The sequence below is a fragment of the Sarcophilus harrisii genome, chromosome 4, assembly GCF_902635505.1.
Source record: "Sarcophilus harrisii chromosome 4, mSarHar1.11, whole genome shotgun sequence".
Taxonomy (NCBI): domain Eukaryota; kingdom Metazoa; phylum Chordata; class Mammalia; order Dasyuromorphia; family Dasyuridae; genus Sarcophilus; species Sarcophilus harrisii.
In genome coordinates this window covers 236,108,755-236,130,137 of record NC_045429.1, presented here as the reverse complement: position 1 = coordinate 236,130,137, position 21,383 = coordinate 236,108,755, and the positions used below count along the sequence as shown (strand labels likewise).

Below are 21,383 nucleotides of genomic sequence, written 5' to 3'. Positions count from 1 at the left end.
ATCTCAATAGATTTGTCATCATCCTAACAATAGCATTTGGATTTTTAACTATGATTTCTTTACTGCTTACTGAATAACTTGTTTTTAAAATTCTAATTTAAAAATAGCTACCATTTCAATGACAAATTTTTAAGCTTTTATTTATTAAAGATTTTTGGGTTTATCCCAGTTTGCTGAAATTCTTTCTTCTACACTGGCAAAGCCATTGACAGAATATAGAACATTCTTTTCCATTAATCTTTTTTTTTTGCCCCACTTACTCATTTTAAACCCCCCCCCCCCAATTTGCCCCATCCTACCAAAAAAGAGAATATATCTATTTTCAGAGAAGACAATTCAGTGACAATTTCAGAAATTACTTTATTAAGGTGACAGCAACTATAAGTCTTGGTTCTTTTCTAAACATAATCTTATTCATCAAACACTGGAAACATATTGTTTCTTTGAAATTCAATTTGCTTTAACAGAAATGTTTGACTGGTTTTGTCAATAAGACCAAGACTAAAGAGATTATATCTAGGAATAAAAAAATGTATAAGTTGTTCTATCTGGAGACAATGAAGAAAGTAAGTCACACAGTTATCAAAACACTGTTGTAGATCTTCTTTTTGCCATTGACTGTCGTGTGGTTTCTGGACACATAAGTGAAAGAAGGCAGTTTTCATGTGATAGGAATGGAATTTGTTGAGCTCCTTGCGGTTCTCAAACTTTTTTTTCAGTTGTTCAAGAAGATATTTCATCAACTTTAAACATTTTTTCCTGCTAATGAAAAAGTAAATGTAAGGTTGGCCCTTTTGCTGTCTTATATTTAATTGTTTTGAGATAATTTTTCCTACAAAGATTTGTAGGTAAGGACTATATCTTATATCGCAGTTCTGACTAAATTGTTGAGAATGGAGCAGGTACAAAGTATTTGAGAGGAAAGGATGTAGACTGTTTCTTCATACATCAAAGTCTACACAATCTTTCTGAAAACAAGTCAGTTTTTCTGATTTAACACTACTCTGTGCTATATTTAAATCTTAAAACCTATTTATACTTCCCCTAAATCTAGGCTTAAAGTAAGCTGAATTAACTCTTTAGGGGCACACTAATACTTAGATTTGTAGAATGGCCTTAATAGATTTTTTAAAAATCAATTCAGGAAAACACTTGCTACTAAAAGGAACTGATAGCACCAGCAAAAGAGAAAGAATAACAAAGACAAAACAAAACAAACAGTTCCTGTTCTACATTCTATTGACCATCCAACAAAGCAGTATGAAAACCAGACACATAACTCACCTGCAACATGACTTTTTTTTTTCACAGCATGTTTTAGTACTTCCATGATTCCTTAGAATTTCCTTCTCAATGTGTGAGAAGGAAAGCCGCCATATGTTAGCTGAATTTTTAAAAAAGTAAATAAAAAAGTGTCAGTTTACAAAATATTATATTCCATATATAATAGCTAATTCTATCTAGCTTGTTCTATCCAACAAAACACCCCATCCTAATGTTAGGAAATATTTATTACTTTAATATGCTTTATTTCACACATCAAAAGTTCAGGAGGTCAGGGTTATACCTAGAATTAAAGAAAACTTGAGAGATCATCTTGCCCCACCCCTTTATTTTACAGATGAAGGCACTGAGACCCAGAGAAACTAAGTGACTTGACTGAAATCTAGCACCTTATTAATTAGTGGCAAAACCAATATTAGAACCTAGCTCTCCTGACATTTTGTCCAATACCATACGATATAACCTCTAATATTCTGAAGACAAGTGAAATTTTAATGGCTTGGAATTATGTTTCAAATTTATTTGTTTACTTTGGGGGAGGGAGAACAAGAGATAGTGTTCCTAAATCAATAGATATTTTAGTATTAAAGTCATCATTTATGCTGAAACCAACTCATTAAAAAAACACAATTATAATTAATCTGATAATTATGTTATCTATTTATATATAACATTTATGTAATTCATAATATAATATTTATATATAATATGTTATAATTAATTAGAACTTTTAAAATGTATTTTCACAGCAAGGTGGTGCAGTGGATAGCTGAGCCTGCAGTTGGGAAGACCTAGCTTCAAATCCAAACTCAGATTTTTTATAAGCTACATAATCCTGGACAAGTAATTTGTTTGCCTCAGTTTCCTTAATTATAAAATGGGGATAATAATATCTGCCTCCCAAGATTGTTGTAAAGATCAAATGAGATATTTGTACAGCATTTAACATAGTACTGATATACTTCATACTTACTAATAATTAAAATTACTTAATAAAAATGAGCTTTTTTTTTGGTAGTATACTGATGTAAAGGTAAGTCATTTAATATCACTAAGCTGCCATTTCTCTAACTGTAAAAGGTATATACTACTTTCCTCATAAGTTCCTTGGAGGAAAGGATATATAAAAGTAAACCATTTGGGGATAAAGATCACGAAGGTGAAGGTCAAAGAAAAATCAAAGAACTACATAAATACAAGTTATTTCCTGTAAGAGGTTTTAACTTGATGTTTTAAGAATAAATTCCATTTTAAACAAAAGGAAATTTTGGTGACCTTTTATTTCACATTTCATAAAATATGTATTATATGGTTTCCATGTAGCAATGGCAATAAAACATTTTAGGAGCTTCTCTAGCTCAAGTCATTTGCTAAGCAATCAACATGATTTATAAAGTAGTTTTAATAGTTTTCTTTTATTCTAATTATAAGATAAAGACAGAAAGCATCTGAATTATCTCTAACTCTGATTTCATGAAAATATGTAAATTTAACAGTGTAAGGAAAAAAAGCAGTCAAAATGGCATCACTATTGAAAGGACAGAAAATTACTAACCTATTTCTAGCAATACTGTTTGGACCAAAAGTTCTTACACTTTTTGTGTCATAGACTCTTTTAGTAAAACCTATGGACCCCTCCTCAGAATCATATTCTTAAATACATAAACTATAAATAAATATATATATTACATATATATGCTTAAAATAATGATAATAGTATTTAATATTCAAAATACCTTGAAAACCACTTCCTTCCTTTACAGGTTTAGGTACAAGATAAACTGGCTTGAATTTAAATTCCCTCTTTACTTTTCTTCCTAGCCAGTCTTCAATTGCTAGACCCCCCTGTGTACTTGAGGGCCAGCTGCAATTCGATTCCAAAGCTAGGACTATGTCCACTGATATTTCTTCAGGTTTTCTAATTAGAAGGGTTACTGCTGGACTTGTAGGCTTTTTTCTCTCCACAGTAATGTCCATTTCTGTTTGAATATTTAAAAGAAAAATATGTTTATTTAATTTAATTCAATAACATTTATTAGATGGCTGAGCATTATATTAGGCACTGGCACAGAGAAAAAATTAAGATTATATTACTTCATGGATCTTGCTGTCTCTTAGATCATTATGGCATATATCAAAATAACTATTCTGATATACTTACATGGAGCTAAGATTTGACCAATGTGTTAACTTTTTTCCTAAGGAAAATCCAATCCCTCTTTGTCTATTCATCCTGTACAATCCTAACTTAACTTTGTTTTCCATGTCTCTTAAGAAGATTCATTCAACACAATGGAGACCTTTCTTTGGATCCCTTTAACATTTATGGGAGTACCAATGTCACTTTCTGGCTGTTCATTTACTATCTCCTCACAATTTTTTTCCCAAAGAAATCATGTAGCACTTTTAAAGATCCCGAGTTACTTACCCCAACAAAATATTTTACACTTACCTGTATGTATAGATGAATATACCTATATGTCCATATATATAGACATGTATAATCACACGTTTATATACACTTATGTAGAATTTTTTATACTAATAGCTTTTGATTTTCAAAATATATGCAAAATGATTTCAGAAAGGCCTGGAGAGACTTACACGAACTGATGCTGAGTGAAATGAGTAGGACCAGGAGATCATTATATACTTCAACAACAATACTAGATGATGACCAGTTCTGATGGATCAGGCCATCCTCAGCAACAGATCAACCAAATCATTTCTAATGGAGCAGTAATGAACTGAACTAGCTATACCCAGAAAAAGAACTCTGGGAGATGACTAAAACCATTACATTGAATTCCCAATCCCTATATTTATGCCTACATGCATTTTTGATTTCCTTCAAAGCTAATTGTACAATAATTCAGAGTCTGATTCTTTTGTACAGCAAAATAATGTTTTGGTCATGTATACTTATTGTGTATCTAAGTTATATTTTAATATATTTAACATCTACTGGTCATCCTGCCATTTAGGGAGGGTGGGGGGTAAGAGGTGAAAAATTGGAACAAGAGGTTTGGCGATTGTTAATGCTGTAAAGTTACCCATGTATATATCCTGTAAATAAAAGGCTATTAAATAAAAAATAAATAAATAAATAAATATTTTTCTCTCTTAATATTTGTTACAAGGGAAGGGTCAAAGTATTGGGAAGGGAAGAGTTCTCTCTTCCAAAGTGGATGTGTTCTATTAAAAAAGGAATCAATAAACAAATAAAACCTAAAAATATATATATATATATATATATATATATATATATGCAAAGATAGTTTTTAACATTCATCCTTGCAAAACCTTGTGTTCCAAATTTTTCTCCTTCCCTCTGTACCGTCCCATCTCCCAGACAGCAAGTAATCCAATATAAGTTAAACATGTGCAATTCCTCTAAATATATTTCCACATTTATCATTATTCTTGAATTGTTAAAGGTGCTATTATCTTTATATAAATAGATTAGGAAAAATATTTATTGCAAATATGAAAGATAAAATTTTGACATTGCAAATGTAGAGCTAACCATCAAACTTGGTGATTCCCATTCAATGGGAATTCAATTCCCATTCAATAATAAATGTTCAATGGATTTTTAAAAAATTTATTGATAACAATACTATATGATGATCAATTCTGATGGACCTGCCCATCTTCAGCAATGAGATGAACCAAATCAGTTCCAATGGAGCAGTAATGAACTAAACCAGCTACACCTAGCTACATCCAAAGAATTCTGGGAAATGACTAAGAACCATTACATTGAATTCCCAATCCCTCTATTTTTGCCTGCCTGCATTTTTGATTTCTTTCACAGGCTAATTGTACAATATTTCAAATTCCAATTCTTTTTGTACAGCAAAATAACGGTTTGGACATGTATACTTATTGTGTATTTAATTTATACTTTAACATATTTAACATGTATTGGTCATCCTGCCATCTAGGAGAGGGGGTGGGGGGAAGAAGGGGAAAAATTGGAACAAAAGTTTTGGCAATTATCAATGCTGTAAAATTACCCGTGCATATAACTTGTAAATAAAAAGCTATTAAAAATTTTTAAAAATATTGATATGATTTGTTTTGTACAAGTATGTCCCTTCCCACCCTCATCATCTCTTCCTCCTCCTCCTCCAACTCCTAAGAGCCATCCTTTTTAATATGTTGTTTTGCATTCTTTGTGTGTGTGTGTGTGTATATATATATATGACTAGCTAGCTTTCTTTTTCAGGTATACACATCCCTGATAAGATGGCTAGATAGAGGCAGCATGCCAGTCAAACTCTCAACATTTCTCCCAAAACAATTTTGAAATAACACTTAAAACTGAATTTTGGAGCAGTATAACCAACAAAAAGTCAGAGTAAGAGGTTTTTTTGTAAAAGCATTGTCTGTGATCTTTTGCATTCATTTGGAATCTTTCTTTCTTTGAAAATCAATCCCTCGGTAACTTTAAAATGATGTCACTTCCATCTTAGATTTGGTGAGAATAATGAACTCTGATTTTCTGACTTTATTTTCTTAAGTGCCACTTGCCACTTTTTCATGTAAAGAAGTTATTCTTTGAATTCCAAGTTCTAATCACAGAAAAGAGGCCAAGTACAAAGCAGTAAGCTAACTATAAAAATTGAGCTGCTTCCAAAAAAACTGGAGCAAAGTAGATGCCCATTAACCGGGGAATGATTAAAAGCAACATGTTACCTGAATGTAATGGAATATTACTATGCTATAAAAACAGTATATGTGCTGAATACAGAGAAACATGTTAAGATTTGCATGAACTAATGCAAAATAAAGCAAACAGATGCAGGAAAACAATATATACAATCACTACAACAATAGAAATGGAGAGGAAAAAGTCATAACACAAGACCTAAAGAAAAACATTGTAAAATACAGAACAAGAAAGACCCCAAAGAAACAACATAAGAAATCTCCCTCCCAACTCATGTAGAGAGGTGCTAAGTTCAAAATGTGGAACATTTAATTTATTGCTATATTTTTAAATGTATTGATTAATTTTACTAATATCTTTCTCTAAGCAATATCTTTACTTTTAACTACTTTTCAGAGTTGATAATTTAAACCACTGGATTGGAGTTGTTCAATGTACACAATGTCTTCTTTTCATCTTTTTATTTTCTTCTAATTTGTTACTTATTTTGATATTTGTTCTAACCAAATGATTTTATTTCACACTAACAGTTGATTATGAAATAGTTATTTCACTCGATCAGTTTTCTATTAAGATTTTCATTATTTATGATCTCATGGCTCCTTTGAACAGAATACTATCATAAAGCCTCCCTTCTTCCAAAAGGGCATTGCAAAATAATTCAAAAGTCCATTAACAACATAACAACCAAGAGAACATAGTTTAACAATTATCTGATCAATAAAATAACATATATGGCAGATGGATGGATGGATGGATGCTCATCAGTGTTCACTATTGTCATGAAGGAGATGCAGCACAGGTTAAATTGAAGAGAGATTCCCCATAGATGTGAAGTCTTCCAAATGCTGCTACTTACTGCTGTTTGTCTTAAACCTTGAAACATTTCAGAGTCTCCTGAATGAGAGTTTGACCTAACCATCAAAATATTAACCTGGTCACAAGTAAGGGATCCAATGGCAAGAGGTTACAGAGAACTGATGGCTTAATTATGTCTGAAGGCATCATAAAAAGAATTCTTGTTTTTCCTGAATTAAATAATCTCTTTAAATGGAGTAGCATCATCCTTGGGACAACTTGGAAGAGATAATATATAAAGACCTGAGGTATAAGCACTTTTAGGAATTTCCCATTGGCCACTCCTTTGATTCTACTGTGAACTCTGTCATTCCCTGTTATAATCTCAGTATGGACATGCAAAGCTATATCTGCTTAGACATCCTCAAGGATATCAGTCCTATGTCATATCATGACCATCCTTTTTGTTTGTCCAAAGCCTCCTGTGAGAACATAGCTTATTGACTACACAAAATTCTGGACAAATAATATAGCCTTTAAAATATACCTGATGAAAACCTATGTGAAATAGTGACTAGCAAGCACCCTGATCCTGGCTGTCCAGTTTTCCTTTCTTTCATTTTATGCATATGTGTATATATCTGTTTATCTATGTATATACATACACATGCATCTTTTCCCCCCTTTATGATCTGTCCTCTCCCTCCTTTATACAGGACTTTTTTTCATAGATTGTTTTCCCTTTCTTTTTAAAGGGAAATTTTTTTTTTTCAAAAAAGACATTTTTTAACTAATATTTTTATTGTACACAGTAACAACAAGATTATGCAATAATCAATTGTGATGGCCTTGGCTCTTTTCAATAATGAATTGATTCCTATGCCCAAAGGGCTATAAAACTGTGCATATCTCTTTGATCCAACAGTGTCTCTATTGGGCCTATATCCCAAAAAGATCACAAAAAAGGGAAATGGATCCGTCTGCAAGAATGTAGCAGCTCTTTTTGTAGTGGCAAGGAACTGGAAAATGAATGGATTCTCAGTTGGAGAATGGCTGAATAAGTTATGCTATATGAATGTTATGGAATATTATTGTTCCATAAGAAATGATGAGCAGGATGATTTCAGAAAAGTTTGGAGAGACTTACATGAACTGATGTTAATTGAAATGAGCAGAATCAGGAGAACATTATACACCATAAGAAGATTATATATGATCAACTCTGAAGGACATGGCTCTTTTCAACATTAACAATATAACAAGAGAACGTAAGAATCCAGTGATTCAAGGCAATTCCAATAGACTTGTAATGAAAAGTGCCAATCACAACCACAAAAAGAACTATGGATCCTGAATGTGGATCAAAGCATTGTATTTTTACCTTTGTTGTTGTTATTTGTTTGCTTTGTTTTTTCTTTCCTTTCTTGAGTGTTTTCCCTTTTGATCTGATTTTTTTTTTTTTGCACAACATAACAAATACAAAATCTGTTTAGAAGAATCACACACATTTAACCTATATTAGATTGTTTGTTGTTTGTAGGGAGGGAGAGGGAAGAGGAGAGTAAGAAAATTTTGAAATATAAGGTTTTGCAAAGATGAATATTGGGAGCTATTTTTTCATGTATTTAAAAAAATAAAATACTATAAAAATATTTTTAAAAAACCCAAACCCTAATGTTCTGGTCAAGCCACAATATTGTTGTATAAATTATAATATATATATATATATATAAATAATTAATATTACTAATGTAATAATAATAAATTATGTCTTTTAAAAATTATTTTCTAAATTATGATATGTCATTAGAAGTACACCATTCATCAGTGCATATATCTTGACTAAACACTGTAAATAGACAGTAATTAAATGGGTTAAGGGGAATGGACTGAATTGTCTTTGGGAAAATTCAGTTTCATTAATGACCCCAGACTTTTTGCAGAAACAAAGATCCATATTTTTAGTATTAATAGTCTTTTGGTATCCTTGTATGGTTGTGATTCATAGAATACTATAACCTATGAAAAATTTAAACTGAGTATCACTCACAGAGTAATAGAGAAATATCTACATTATGCAACATAATAAATACAGAAATATAAAGAAGTAGAATAAAAAATGGCATCCCCCCCAAAAAAATATAATCAACAGAAGAAGCTGGGCCAATCAAAAAAGTGAGATATAACCAAAAGTCAGCCAGGGTGAACCACTGGTATCTTTGTGAAGTTAAAAGAAAGTAAAGAAGGTCTTTATCGTATTTAATTGTTTCCTGCCCACACATTCACACATACACTTCTGTGAAGACAGGAAATGAGTAACACAGGACAAGCAAATACAGACAAGTTGTGCTACACAGTGCTAGAGGCAACATGAAAATCAGTGAAGTCACAGTATGATCTCATTTGACATCTATCATATTTAGAAACTCTTTATTCTTGAAGAAAATATTCATGATGCTAAGTGTAGTGTTTCTGAGTAGTTTACATTTCTTTGAACATTTTCATTTCTTTATTTTGAATCATAATATATAACTTAATTTGAACTTTATTTGCTAGGCAGAAGGGTTTTGAGCAGAAGAGTGACAAAATCTATGCATGATAAAAATGAGTCTGGCAGTGATATTAAGAACTGATTGAAAAGAAAAAAAGTGGAAGCAAAAAGTTCTCTTTGAAAGTTTTTTCAGTACTACAAGGAAGTAGTAATAATGTCTTTTATTAGTATAGTGATGGAGAGAATAGAAAAGAGATATGATAAATACAGTGGAGATAGGACTGACAGGCTTTAGTAATCAATTGGATATTAGAAGTTAAGAAAAAGGAAGCATCAAAGATTTTGTGCCAAAGTTTCAAACATGGGAGATTGGGAAAATATAACCAGAATGAGTAGTTATTAATATCATGCTCTAGAAGGATGAAGAACAATAAAAACTAAAATAAATCATTGAAAATTGAGATTAGGAAATCACCAAACAACCGTAGAGACAGCATTTCATAAGAATACTATAATTGAAATGTTTCTCCTTGCTATTCCCTTTACCAATACCCAAGAGAACCTTCCTCTGTAATATATGACTGCAGTCAATTAAAACAAATTAATATATTGGCCTTATTTTAAAATATATCTCATTCTGGACCTAACATGCGCTACCTATTTGCCAACAGGCAGAAGACATGTATAAACAACATCCATTTTACTTTTTTGGAAAGAAAAAAAAGTCTTATAACAAATAAGCAAATTCAAGCAAAACAAATCCACTCTGTGGCCATGTCCAAAAATATGTCTCTTATTCTGTGTCCATAGAAGGAAGTTAAAGAATTGTGTAATCAGAATAGGAGAGACCTTATAAACATTCTGAAGCCTCCTAAGGAAGAGAAAAATCCACTAACCAATGCTGAAGTCATTGTGAAATGTATTTAAACAATTTTTTATGGAAATATAAAAAGAAAACCAACCATACAATCAATATATTTTTATGATATTTCCTGGCAAGGCGGTGAAGATGAGTTACTATTTAAATGTTATGCATTACTTAATTGTATGATCATAATAAAAGGCAAAGAACCAATATAATCTGGACAAGCAAATTTTTAAGAATAGAGGATACTAACTTCTTACCTTTCATATGTTTTACTTCTTCCTTAATGAGTTTCCTAAATGTAGACTGCAACTTAGAAGCTGATAATATTTCATTATCTAAAAATTTGCTCAAAGGGTTTCCTTTTGGATTTCTTTTAAACTTTACAAAATAAAATGCACCACTGTCTTCATATTCTTTTAATTCAACTCTAGAAACTTTCAGTTTAAGCATGACATCAAATTCATTTGGAGTAGAAATCTGTGAAACAGCAAATAAAATAAAATAAAATAAAATTACATTGATATAAATGATGTATTTTTAATGTTCTGATAAGTTACCAAAAATTAATTTTCCTTAGAATTTCCATTTACTGATTCAATTTTTAAAATTCCTAAAATTAAAATTTTATCACACAAGATTTTGTCCATAAGGCAGTTTTTATAGGTTTAATGTTCCATAATTTTTCCCCAGAGGAATTAAGCTCATAGAATGGGCTAAGACCTTAAATAAATTTACATTTATTCTTTCTTTGCTCCTTACTATAGAAGGAATCATGTTCTTCATTTGTGAAAATAGTACTAATGACCCACCATATTGCCAAAATCTAGACCTCAAGTTTTTATTTTGAAGATGTACTTACTCATGTCGTCACCCTTCCTTGAAGGATCAGCCCTAGATAAATGATGGAACAAATTTTCTTTTTCTTTAATCTTTTGCTCTCCTCCTTGGTGTTCAATATAGGTCTATAGGTGTCCAGGCCCATAAGGAGGTTAGATGGATCAGTAGAAAGAGTCAAAAAAATGGAGTTCACCATTCTTTCTGTTATTGTTTGCTTGCATTTTTGTTTTTCTTCCCAGGTTATTTTTACTTTCTTTCTAAATCCGATTTTTCTTGTGTAGCAAGATAACTGTATAAATATGTATACATATATTGTATTTAATATATGCTTTACAGGGGTCCTGAAACTACGGTTCGCGGGCCAAATACAACAGGTGAGGACTATTATCCCCCTCACCCAGGGCTATGAAGTTTCTTTATTTAAAGGCCCACAAAACAAAGGTTTTGTTTTTACTATAGTCCAGCCCTCCAACAGTCTGAGGGACAGTGAACTGGCCCCCCTATTTAAAAAGTTTGAGGACCCCTGCGCGAGTTTAACATATTTAACATTTAACATGTATGGGACTACCTGCCATCTAAGGGAGGAGGTAGAGGGAAGGAGGGGAAAAGTTGGAACAGAAGTTTTTGCAAGGGTCATTGTTGAAAAATTACCCATGCATATGTTTTGTTGATCATAATTATAAGTAATCTATTAGGTTACCTCTAAAAGAATTAAAGAGTGGCTTTATTTGGATGGAAAATTATACAAACCACATAAATCATTTTAATTATGCATAAAATTAAAATGTGGTCTGAGAAAATTTCAACTTGCAAACTATGAAGTAATAACTCATTTATCTAGCAAAGAGAATGATTCAAATAACTGAACGAGGTTGTTTAGTATAGTGAATGGAATGCTGAGTTTAGATCAGAAGACTTTCAATTTTAGATTTTGTTAATTCCTATGCTTGTGAACTTGGACAAGACATTGAGAGAAATTATTATTTTCTATTACTAGCTAATTATTAAATTAGGATTGAGATTTTTCCTTTCTATTTCTTCCTTTAGAGACTAGCCCTTGCAGGTTAGTCAGTCATTCTCTGAAGAACACGGCTGATTGATAATATTGGCCAAATCCTTCAGGGACATACCTTGCAACCTTTCATGAAACTCCATCTAACAAGAAGACTTTACAAACAGAATCTAATCAAATTGAAACTATTTCTAGTCATATGAAAAGATGCTCCAAGTCATTATTAATCAGAGAAATGCAAATTAAGACAACTCTAAGATACCACTACACACCTGTCAGATTGGCTAAGATGACAGGAAAAAATAATGATGATTGTTGGAGGGGATGCGGGAAAACTGGGACATTGATGCATTGTTGGTGGAGATGTGAACGAATCCAACCATTTTGGAGAGTAGTTTGGAACTATGCTCAAAAAGTTATCAAACTGTGCATACCCTTTGATCCAGCAGTGTTACTATTGGGATTATATCCCAAAGAGATTATAAAGAAGGGAAAGGGACCTGTATGTGCACGAATGTTTGTGGCAGCCCTTTTTGTAGTGGCTAAAAACTGGAAACTGAATGGATGTCCATCAGTTGGAGAATGGCTGAATAAATTGTGGTATATGAATATTATGGAATATTACTGTTCTGTAAGAAATGACCAACAGGATGATTTCAGAAAGGCCTGGAGAGACTTACACGAACTGATGCTGAGTGAAATGAGCAGGACTAGGAGATCATTATATACTTCAACAACAATACTATATGATGACCAGTTCTGATGGACCAGGCCATCCTCAGCAACGAGATCAACCAAATCATTTCCAATGGAGCAGTAATGAACTGAACCAGCTACACTCAGCCAAAGAACTCTGGAAGATGACTAAAAACCATTACATTGAATTCCCAATCCCTATATTTATGCATACCTGCATTTTTGATTTCCTTCACAAGCTAATTGTACAATATTTCAGAGTCTGATTCTTTTTGTACAGCAAAATAACGGTTTGGTCATGTATACTTATTGTGTATCTAATTTATATTTTAATATATTTAACATCTACTGGTCATCCTGCCATCTGGGGGAGAGGGTGAGGGGTAAGAGGTGAAAAATTGGGACAAGAGGTTTGGCAATTGTTAATGCTGTAAAGTTACCCATGCATTTATCCTGTAAATAAAAGGCTATTAAATAAAAAAAAATAAAAAAACAGAATCTAATCTAGGTGAATTCTTGCCCTTAGGAAGCAAATTTGTGCCTTTGCAGACCTTCCATTAGAATTCAGGGTGACCCAGTTTATGAAGAAAACAATCAGTGGTCTGGGTAGACATGGATTCCTTTATCCAGATAGAGGCAGCTGAATCTCATGATCAAGTCTCATTCTCAGCAGGAGGAGCTGAAAGAAGACTTTTAACCCACTTCTTCATTAATGTCTACCTCTTATTATTTGTTCACCAGTGAGGGTTGATTTTCACCTATCAGGGGCACTTTCTTTTCCAAAGATATTTAAGCAGGGATCTGTATAGTTTTGACTTTGTTACCCAGAGAGACCACTAACCATCAATTATCCAATAACCCAATTATTAATTTACCAGAAAACAGAAACTCTTTTTCTCTCAGGTTTTTCATTCTTTATAACATCTAGCTTCTCAGAGACTTTTTTTTTTTTACTTATTTGTAAAATGGGGACAAAAATGAAATAATGTATAATGCATATAAAGCACTTTGTAGATTGTAAAATGGTATATATAAATGTCATTTTCTAGGTAATTAGAGCTTTACTTTTTAAAAATTAAATTTTATTGTTTATTTTTTTTTTCTCTTGAACCTCCTCATACCTCTACTAAAGGAAAAAACCCCAAAAAACAAAAAAAAAAAAAAAAAAAAAAAAAAAACAAAAAAAAAAAAAAAAAAAAAAAAAAAAAAAAAAAAAAAACACAAAAAAAAAAAACTCCAGAAGTAGAAAAATGCAAAGTTAAAAAAAATTGGGGGGGGGGGTGTAAAAATAGAAAAAAGAAAAATCCTATTTATTGGAAGAAGTAGATTTTTTTTTTAAAAAAAGGAATCACTGAAAAAAAAAGCAATAACTAACATGTATGCTGTCTTTACAACAACCTTCCCAGTTATATCCAAAACAGATATTAAAGAAGGGAAAGGGACCTGTATGTGCAAGAATGTTTGTGGCAGCCCTCTTTGTAAGTGGCCAGAAACTGGAAACTTGAATAGATGTCCATTAATTAGAGAATGGCTGAATAAATTGTGGTATATGAATATTATGGAATATTATTGTTTGGTAAGAAATGACCAACAGGATGATTTCAGAAAGGCCTGGAGAGACTTACACGAACTGATGCTGAGTGAAATTAACAGGACCAGGAGATCATTATATACTTCAACAACAATACTATATGATGATCAATTCTTTTTTTTTTAATTTATTTTTTTTCTTTTTTTTTATTAAATAACTTTTTATTGACAGAACCTATGCCAGGGTAAATTTTTACAATATTATCCCTTGCACTCACTTCTGTTCCGATTTTTCTCCTCCCTCCCTCCACCCTCTCCCCAAAGATGGCAAGCAGTCCTATACATGTTAAATAGATTACAGTAGATCTTGGATACAATATATGTGTGCAGAACCGAACAGTTTTCTTGTTGCTCAGGGAGAATTGGATTTAGAAGGTATAAATAACCTGGGAAGAAGAACAAAAATGCAAGCAGTTTACATTCATTTCCTAGTGTTCTTTCTTTGGGTGTAGCTGCTTCTGTCCATCCTTGATCAATTGAAACTAAGTTAGATCTTGTCTTTGTTGAAGAAATCCACTTCTATCAGAATACATCCTCATACAGTATATGATGATCAATTCTGATGGATCTGGCCATCTTCAGCAATGAGATGAAACAAATCATTTCCAATGGAGCAGTAATGAACTGAACCAGTTACACCCAGCAAAAAAAACTCTGGGAGATGACTAAGAACCATTACATAGAATTCCCAATCCCTATATTTTTGCTTGCCTGAATTTTTGATCTCCTTCACAGGCTAATTGTACAACATTTCAGAGTCCAATTCTTTTTGTACAGCAAAATAACAGTTTGGACATGTATACTTATTTTGTATTTAATTTATATTTTAATATATTTAACATCTACTGGTCATCCTGCCATCTAGGGGAGGGGGTGGGAGAAGGGAGGGGAAAAATTGGAACAAAAGATTTGGCAATTGTCAATGCTGTAAAATTACCCGTGCATACAACTTGTAAATAAAAAGCTATTAAAAATTTAAACAACAACAACAACCTTCCCAGGCAGGTGGTTCAAATATTATCTCTGTTTTACAAATGAGAAGATGGATTCAAAGAAGTTAATAAACTTGTCCACTATTGTACAGCTAAAAAGTATCAGAGTTAGGATTTGAACCCTGTATTCTTATCCTCTACAATGCAGAGTCTACAAGCCAGGCTTTCTCTCTTCTCTTTCCTAACTTTCCTCACATCCCAGCAAATCAATGAATTTTGATGGCAAATTAAAATGTACAAAGAAAATATAAAGGGAAAAGAAAGGTGAAAAAGGATAGAAGACGTATCCAAAGACATACATGAGAAAGATAAAGGAAAAAAGAAACTCAAAAAATTGTATTCCTCTGAGCATAAGCACCCATTTAATGCTTCTGCACTTTTGAGAATTATCACCAACTTGAATGCCTCCTCTCCCTTTTCGACTCTACCCCTCTTTCCCTTTACCTACTGAAAGACTATCCATTTTTTAATGTCTAATTCAAAGATTACCTTACACATTAAATATTCTCTAGTTCCAGAGAGATGTTTTCTTTCTTTCATTTGAAATCCTGTAGCGTTTTATACCATTCTTCTGGTACCCCATCCTATGTATCCTCTCTAGGATTATTTGTGCACACATCTTATCTTTCTACTAGCTTAGGCTCATATATTTAGAATTCAAGGGAACAAGAACCTTAAAAATCATGTTTCTCCAGCCCACTCATTGGGCCCAGGGAGTCTGTAGTTTACTTTTGCTTTATTCATCTTTACATTCCCCCATTTTAACTAGCACAATACATAGCATATGATCAATAATTTATTGAATGAATGAACAGATCAATTAGAAGTGATTTCCACCTCATCATAGTACCCTTGCTAGAGTATAATAATAATAATGTCTCACATTTGTGTAGTGCTTTAAAATATATGAAACTTTACAAATATTTTCTCATTTGATTTATATGTAACTGGGGCTTGCTCTGTTCATCCTCAATCAATAAATATGCATTATATATCAACTATGTGCTAATCCCTGGAGATACAAATATAACAAATGAAACAAGAATGTATATTCCATTGTGGAAGACAACAACTGCATATGAAAAAAATATATAATATTTGTGTGTAGGTGTATAAAACATAAAACGGGCACCATGGAATCAGCTCTAACTGCCTTTAACAGCAAATTGTTAAATTTTCAATGTGAACATCTACTCTTCAGAAATCAGCAATCCCTACAAATCAAGGCTTGATTTACAATTTGGTTTATTGTCTACATTAGACTTCAGGAGGTATTTATTATGAAGATTAAACTTAAAAGATTGTATACATATATTACCTTCCTCCCAGGGTTAATAAATATTCACTAGTGGCCCCTTGAGTATAAATATAATATATATATGTATATAAATATAAAGTAAAAAAAATGCAAACATACGCAAAGTAATTAAGTACTTAGAAAGTATTTAATAAGGAATAAGAAAGTACTTAATAAGGAAAGGTAGAGTAACAGCAGGAGGATCAAGGACTTCACCCAGGGCATGGTGTTTGAGCATTATCTTAAAGAGAAGATAAAGTAAGGTAAGAAAAAAGCAAAGGTAAGAAGATAGGGCATCATAAACATGGAGGGGTAATAGGGTATGGCCAGTGAGAAATGGAATATCACATATGATGAACAGATAAAAGGCTAGTTTGGCTAGATTATAAAGTGTGAAAGGAAGCATAGCTAGGGCTAGAAAGATAGGTGGAGGCTAGGCTGTTAAAGGATTTTTAAAAGCTAAACATTTGGGTTTACCCTTAAGACAATAGGAAGCCACTAGAGTTGATGAAATAAGGAAGTTACATGGTAAGATATAAATTTAAGTTAAATTATTTTGGGAACTGGATATGGAATAGAGTGGAATGATCAGAAACTTGTCACAGGGAGCCCAATTAGGAAGCAGTTTCAATAATCTAAGAGATGATGAGGCCCTGAACATAGGGGGTAGTTTTGAGTGAAGGGATCAGATGTGAGAAATTTTGTAAAAATTGAAAAACGAAATTTGATAATTAATTAATTATATTTAATTAAATATATTGAGTGAGGAAGAATGAGGACTGTGGAATAATGCTAAGATTCTGAACCTAACAGGCTAGAAGAATACCTTTAAAAGAAATAGGGAAATTTAGAAGAGGGGAAGCTCTACACAAGATAACATTTCTTAGCAAAAACCTCTACCTATCAGTAGATGAGTTAATGGCTTGCCTCCACTAGCCAAAGCCCAAAGCCCTCAAGCATATGGACAGCTCCCTTTTTAGTAGTTTTGGGGAGGAACAAAGTAGATGAAATCATGGGATAAAGTGGCAACATGATTGGTTACAGATCTGAGACCCAGAGAGCAACATAATTGGTTGGAAATTTGGTAATGAGAATTGCAAGTCTTCCCTGCGCGTCCCCCCCCCCCCCCCCCCCCCCCTGGCTCCCCCCCCCCCCCCCCCCCCCCCCCCCCTTGTCTCAAGGGGCTAATAAGAGCTCATTGTTTGAGTTCAAGTGCAAGAGGCCAGGTCAGATTTATATATGACAAACCAATCATTCTTGAAGAATAACTTGGTAAAGATACCAGGTCCAAACTCTTTCTGTTCACATACTCTGCAAAGTTAGCAAAATTCATTTAGAGGAGATTTGGATTTTTGAACTTAACCCATTACAGGCCAACTGAACTCTAAACCCAAGTTCAGAAACAAAGAACCATGATTTAGGCAGTTACAGGATAAAAGCAATTAATTGTAAACAGAATCATAAGAAAATAATACAAGATGATTTTTTTTTTGAAGCAATTAGGGTTAAGTGACTTACTTAACCCAGAGTCAAACGACTTGCTCAAGGGCAATTAAGTATCAAGTATATGTGAACTATTTCCCATTCAAAATTCAAAATCCAGCTTTCTTTTGTGGATCCCCCGTGGAGAAATGAGCAGCTATAACGCAAAGAAGGTAATGGGAAATTTTGTTTTGGGTGAAAAGGGACCTACAAAGAGCCAAGGGGTAATGTATGTAAAGTATAAGGATAACATAAAGCAAAACATTTTGCAAACGTTAAAGATCTATAAGGAAGCCAACTATTATTCTCAATGGAGAGGTAAGGGATAAGCAAACCCTTAGTCAACTCACCTTCACAAGCTCGTAGTAGCTGCCTGTGCCCAGCGTCGAAATGCCCCCGAAGGCCGAGTCATAGAGAGGTAGCTTCCGTTTCAGGTGGTCCACCACCTTATTGACCAACTTGCAGGCTTTAGATTTATCCTCACGCCGCAGCTTCACTTTATCCACTACACTCTCTAGCTTCCCGGCAGCAGAGTTCTGGCGGAGGACCTTTTTAAGGTTCACATGATCCCTCTTTACTTTGGGCAAGATTCCCGGCTCATTGGATGGGGACGTCGGGACACCAGGGGACTGATCTTCCTCGAGGACCGGTCTCCTGTCCCGCAGTGGATGTCCGTCCTCTGGGTGGGGAAGCCCCTTCTTATCGGACTGAGACTCCAGGGTTCTGACCGGGAGTTTCTCCTGGACTACAGGAGCTTGTTTCTTCTGTCTTACAGGGGGTTTCTTCTCCCGCAAAGTTTCCGAACCACTGGAGCAGGAGCCTTCGCCTACAGCGGCGTCGTTAAGATCGGGGGCAGCCTGAGAAGGAAGGCTCGGAGTCCGGGTTCGTGCTGCCCGCGACTTGCCCGAACCTCGGGTTGAACTCTTGCGCTTGGTTGCTGGAGCCTTTGTCACTCTCTCCTCCATCCCAGACCATTCAAGTTTTCCCGGATCTCTCGCCTGAGAGTCTCTAGGAGAAAAAGGCTTTCCTGTAAGAGGCGGGAGTGGGGCGGACTGAAGCAAGGGTGGATTCTAAGGAAATGAAACTTAACGAAACTTGGAGGGAAGTCTGCTGCACAAGAACGTAGTTAAAAGGGAAACCCCCAGTTATTCTCTAAGATTCCCTCATTGAGTAATTAACTGGGATAAAGTAAAATAGTTATACAATAAACTTTATAACTTTTTACAACTCAAAAAAAAAAAAACCTATTAAAGTGTGTCCTTATGCTGCAATCACTTGCTTTGTACAGTTTGATTTTACAATAGTAAGATTTTAACACATTCTTTTATTCTTCATCATGGAATCACACTCAGCAAAATGTATATTAAACATATCTTTGACATAGTTTTCATTTTTCCAAGTCTAATCTTGACTTTAGAGCATGGGCTTTGTCTTTTAAAATACATTTTATTAATATCTTTTTGTTTTTATATACTAGATTTCCCCTTATTATCTTTTCTCTTCCCCCCTCTCTCTCTTATAGTTTTTTTTTTAAAGAAAAAAATTAACAGAACTGATCAATACATTGAAAAAAATTGAGGTTATATGCAATGTTCAGCATCCTTTCCCATCCCTGGGACATTTGGATGGCAACAATGGATAAAATACTGGCTGGAATCAGGACGACCTATGCCATCCTCACTTCTGTGAAAGATTAAAGAAAGGAAGTCTTCTTTCCTCCCCTCTCAATTTTTAAACATCCCGATCCAATCATTCTGGAGAACAATTTGGAACTCTGCCCTTCCGACTATCAAAATGTGCATACCTTTTGATCTGTCACTCTCTCTATTAGGTCTGTAGCCCAAAGAAATCACAAAAAAGGGGGAAAGATTCACATGTGCAAAAATGTTTGTAGCAGTCCTTTTTGTAGTGGCAAAGAACGAAATTGAATGGATGCCCAAGTTGAGGAATGGCTGAATAAGTTAGGATATTTGAATGTAATGGAATATTATTGTTCTATAAGAAATGATGAGCAAACTGATTTCAGAAAATCCTGGAAAGACTTGCACGAATTGACGGTGAATAAAGTGAGTAGAACCAAGAGAACATTGTACATTTCATCATTAGTCTTTTGGGACTGTCCTGGATCATTGTGTTGGTGAAAATAGCTAAATCATTCATAATTCTTTATCGAATAATATTACTGCTACTGTGTACAAAGTTCTTCTGGTTCTGTTCACTTCACTATTCATCAGTTCATGTAAATCTTTCCAGATTTTTCTTCTGCTTGTCATTTCTTATAGTATGATAATATTCCATTACAATTATGTACCACAAATTGTTTAGCCATTCTCCAATTGATGGACATCCTTTTGATTTCCAGTTCTTAGCCACCACAAAAAGAGCTATACTAAATATTTTGTACAAATAGGTTTCTTTCCCCCCCCCTTTTTTTTGCAGGTCTTTGTAATAAAGATCTGCAGTGATATTGCTGGGTCAAAGTATATGCACAATTTATTTTTATTTTTATTTTTTTTTATTTAATAGCCTTTTATTTACAGGTTATATATATGGGCAACTTTACAGCACTGACAATTGCCAAACCTCTTGTCCCAATTTTTCACCTCTTACTCCTCACCCTCTCCCCCAGATGGCAGGATGACCAGTAGATGTTAAATATATTAAAATATAAATTAGATACACAATAAGTATACATGACCAAACCGTTATTTTGCTGTACAAAAAGAATCAGACTCTGAAATATTGTACAATTAGCTTGTGAAGGAAATCAAAAAATGCAGGTGGGCATAAATATAGGGATTGGGAATTCAATGTAATGGTTTTTAGTCATCTCCCAGAGTTCTTTGGCTGAGTGTAGCTGGTTCAGTTCATTACTGCTCCATTGGAAATGATTTGGTTGATCTCATTGCTGAGGATGGCCAGGTCTATCAGAACTGGTCATCATATAGTATTGTTGTTGAAGTATATAATGATCTCCTGGTCCTGCTCATTTCACTCAGCATCAGTTCGTGTAAGTCTCTCCAGGCCTTTCTGAAATCATCCTGTTGGTCATTTTTTACAGAAAATAATATTCCATAATATTCATATAACCACAATTTATTCAGCCATTCTCCAACTGATGGGCATCCACTCAGTTTCCAGTTTCTAGCCACTACCAAAGAGGGCTGCCACAAACATTCGTGCACATACAGGTCCCTTTCCCTTCGTTATGATCTCTTTGGGATATAAGCCCAGTAGTAACACTGCTGGATCAAAGGGTATGCACAGTTTGATAACTTTTTGAGCATAGTTCCAAACTACTCTCCAAAATGGTTGGATTCGTTCACAACTCCACCAACAATGCATCAATGTCCCAGTTTTC

The 21,383-nt window shown here is 33.7% G+C and overlaps 1 protein-coding gene across 2 annotated transcripts; it reads right to left on the bottom strand.

Annotated features, from left to right (window-relative positions):
* Window positions 1-292: 292 nt before the first annotated feature.
* Window positions 293-19,086, bottom strand: CGAS (cyclic GMP-AMP synthase). 2 transcript variants are annotated; one of them, XM_023503075.2, is made up of 5 exons: window positions 18,373-19,086; window positions 10,374-10,593; window positions 3,021-3,263; window positions 1,285-1,384; window positions 293-762 (listed from the first exon to the last, which is right to left on the bottom strand). In XM_023503075.2, exons 1-5 carry the CDS (start codon window positions 18,985-18,987, stop codon window positions 411-413), a joined length of 1,530 nt encoding a protein of 509 aa, XP_023358843.1. In that variant the 5' UTR covers window positions 18,988-19,086; the 3' UTR covers window positions 293-410. The 2 variants fall into 2 exon arrangements, with proteins under 2 accessions (XP_023358843.1, XP_003769257.1); XM_003769209.4 differs by having other exon boundaries at window positions 374-759.
* Between the last annotated feature and the right edge of the window lie 2,297 nt (window positions 19,087-21,383).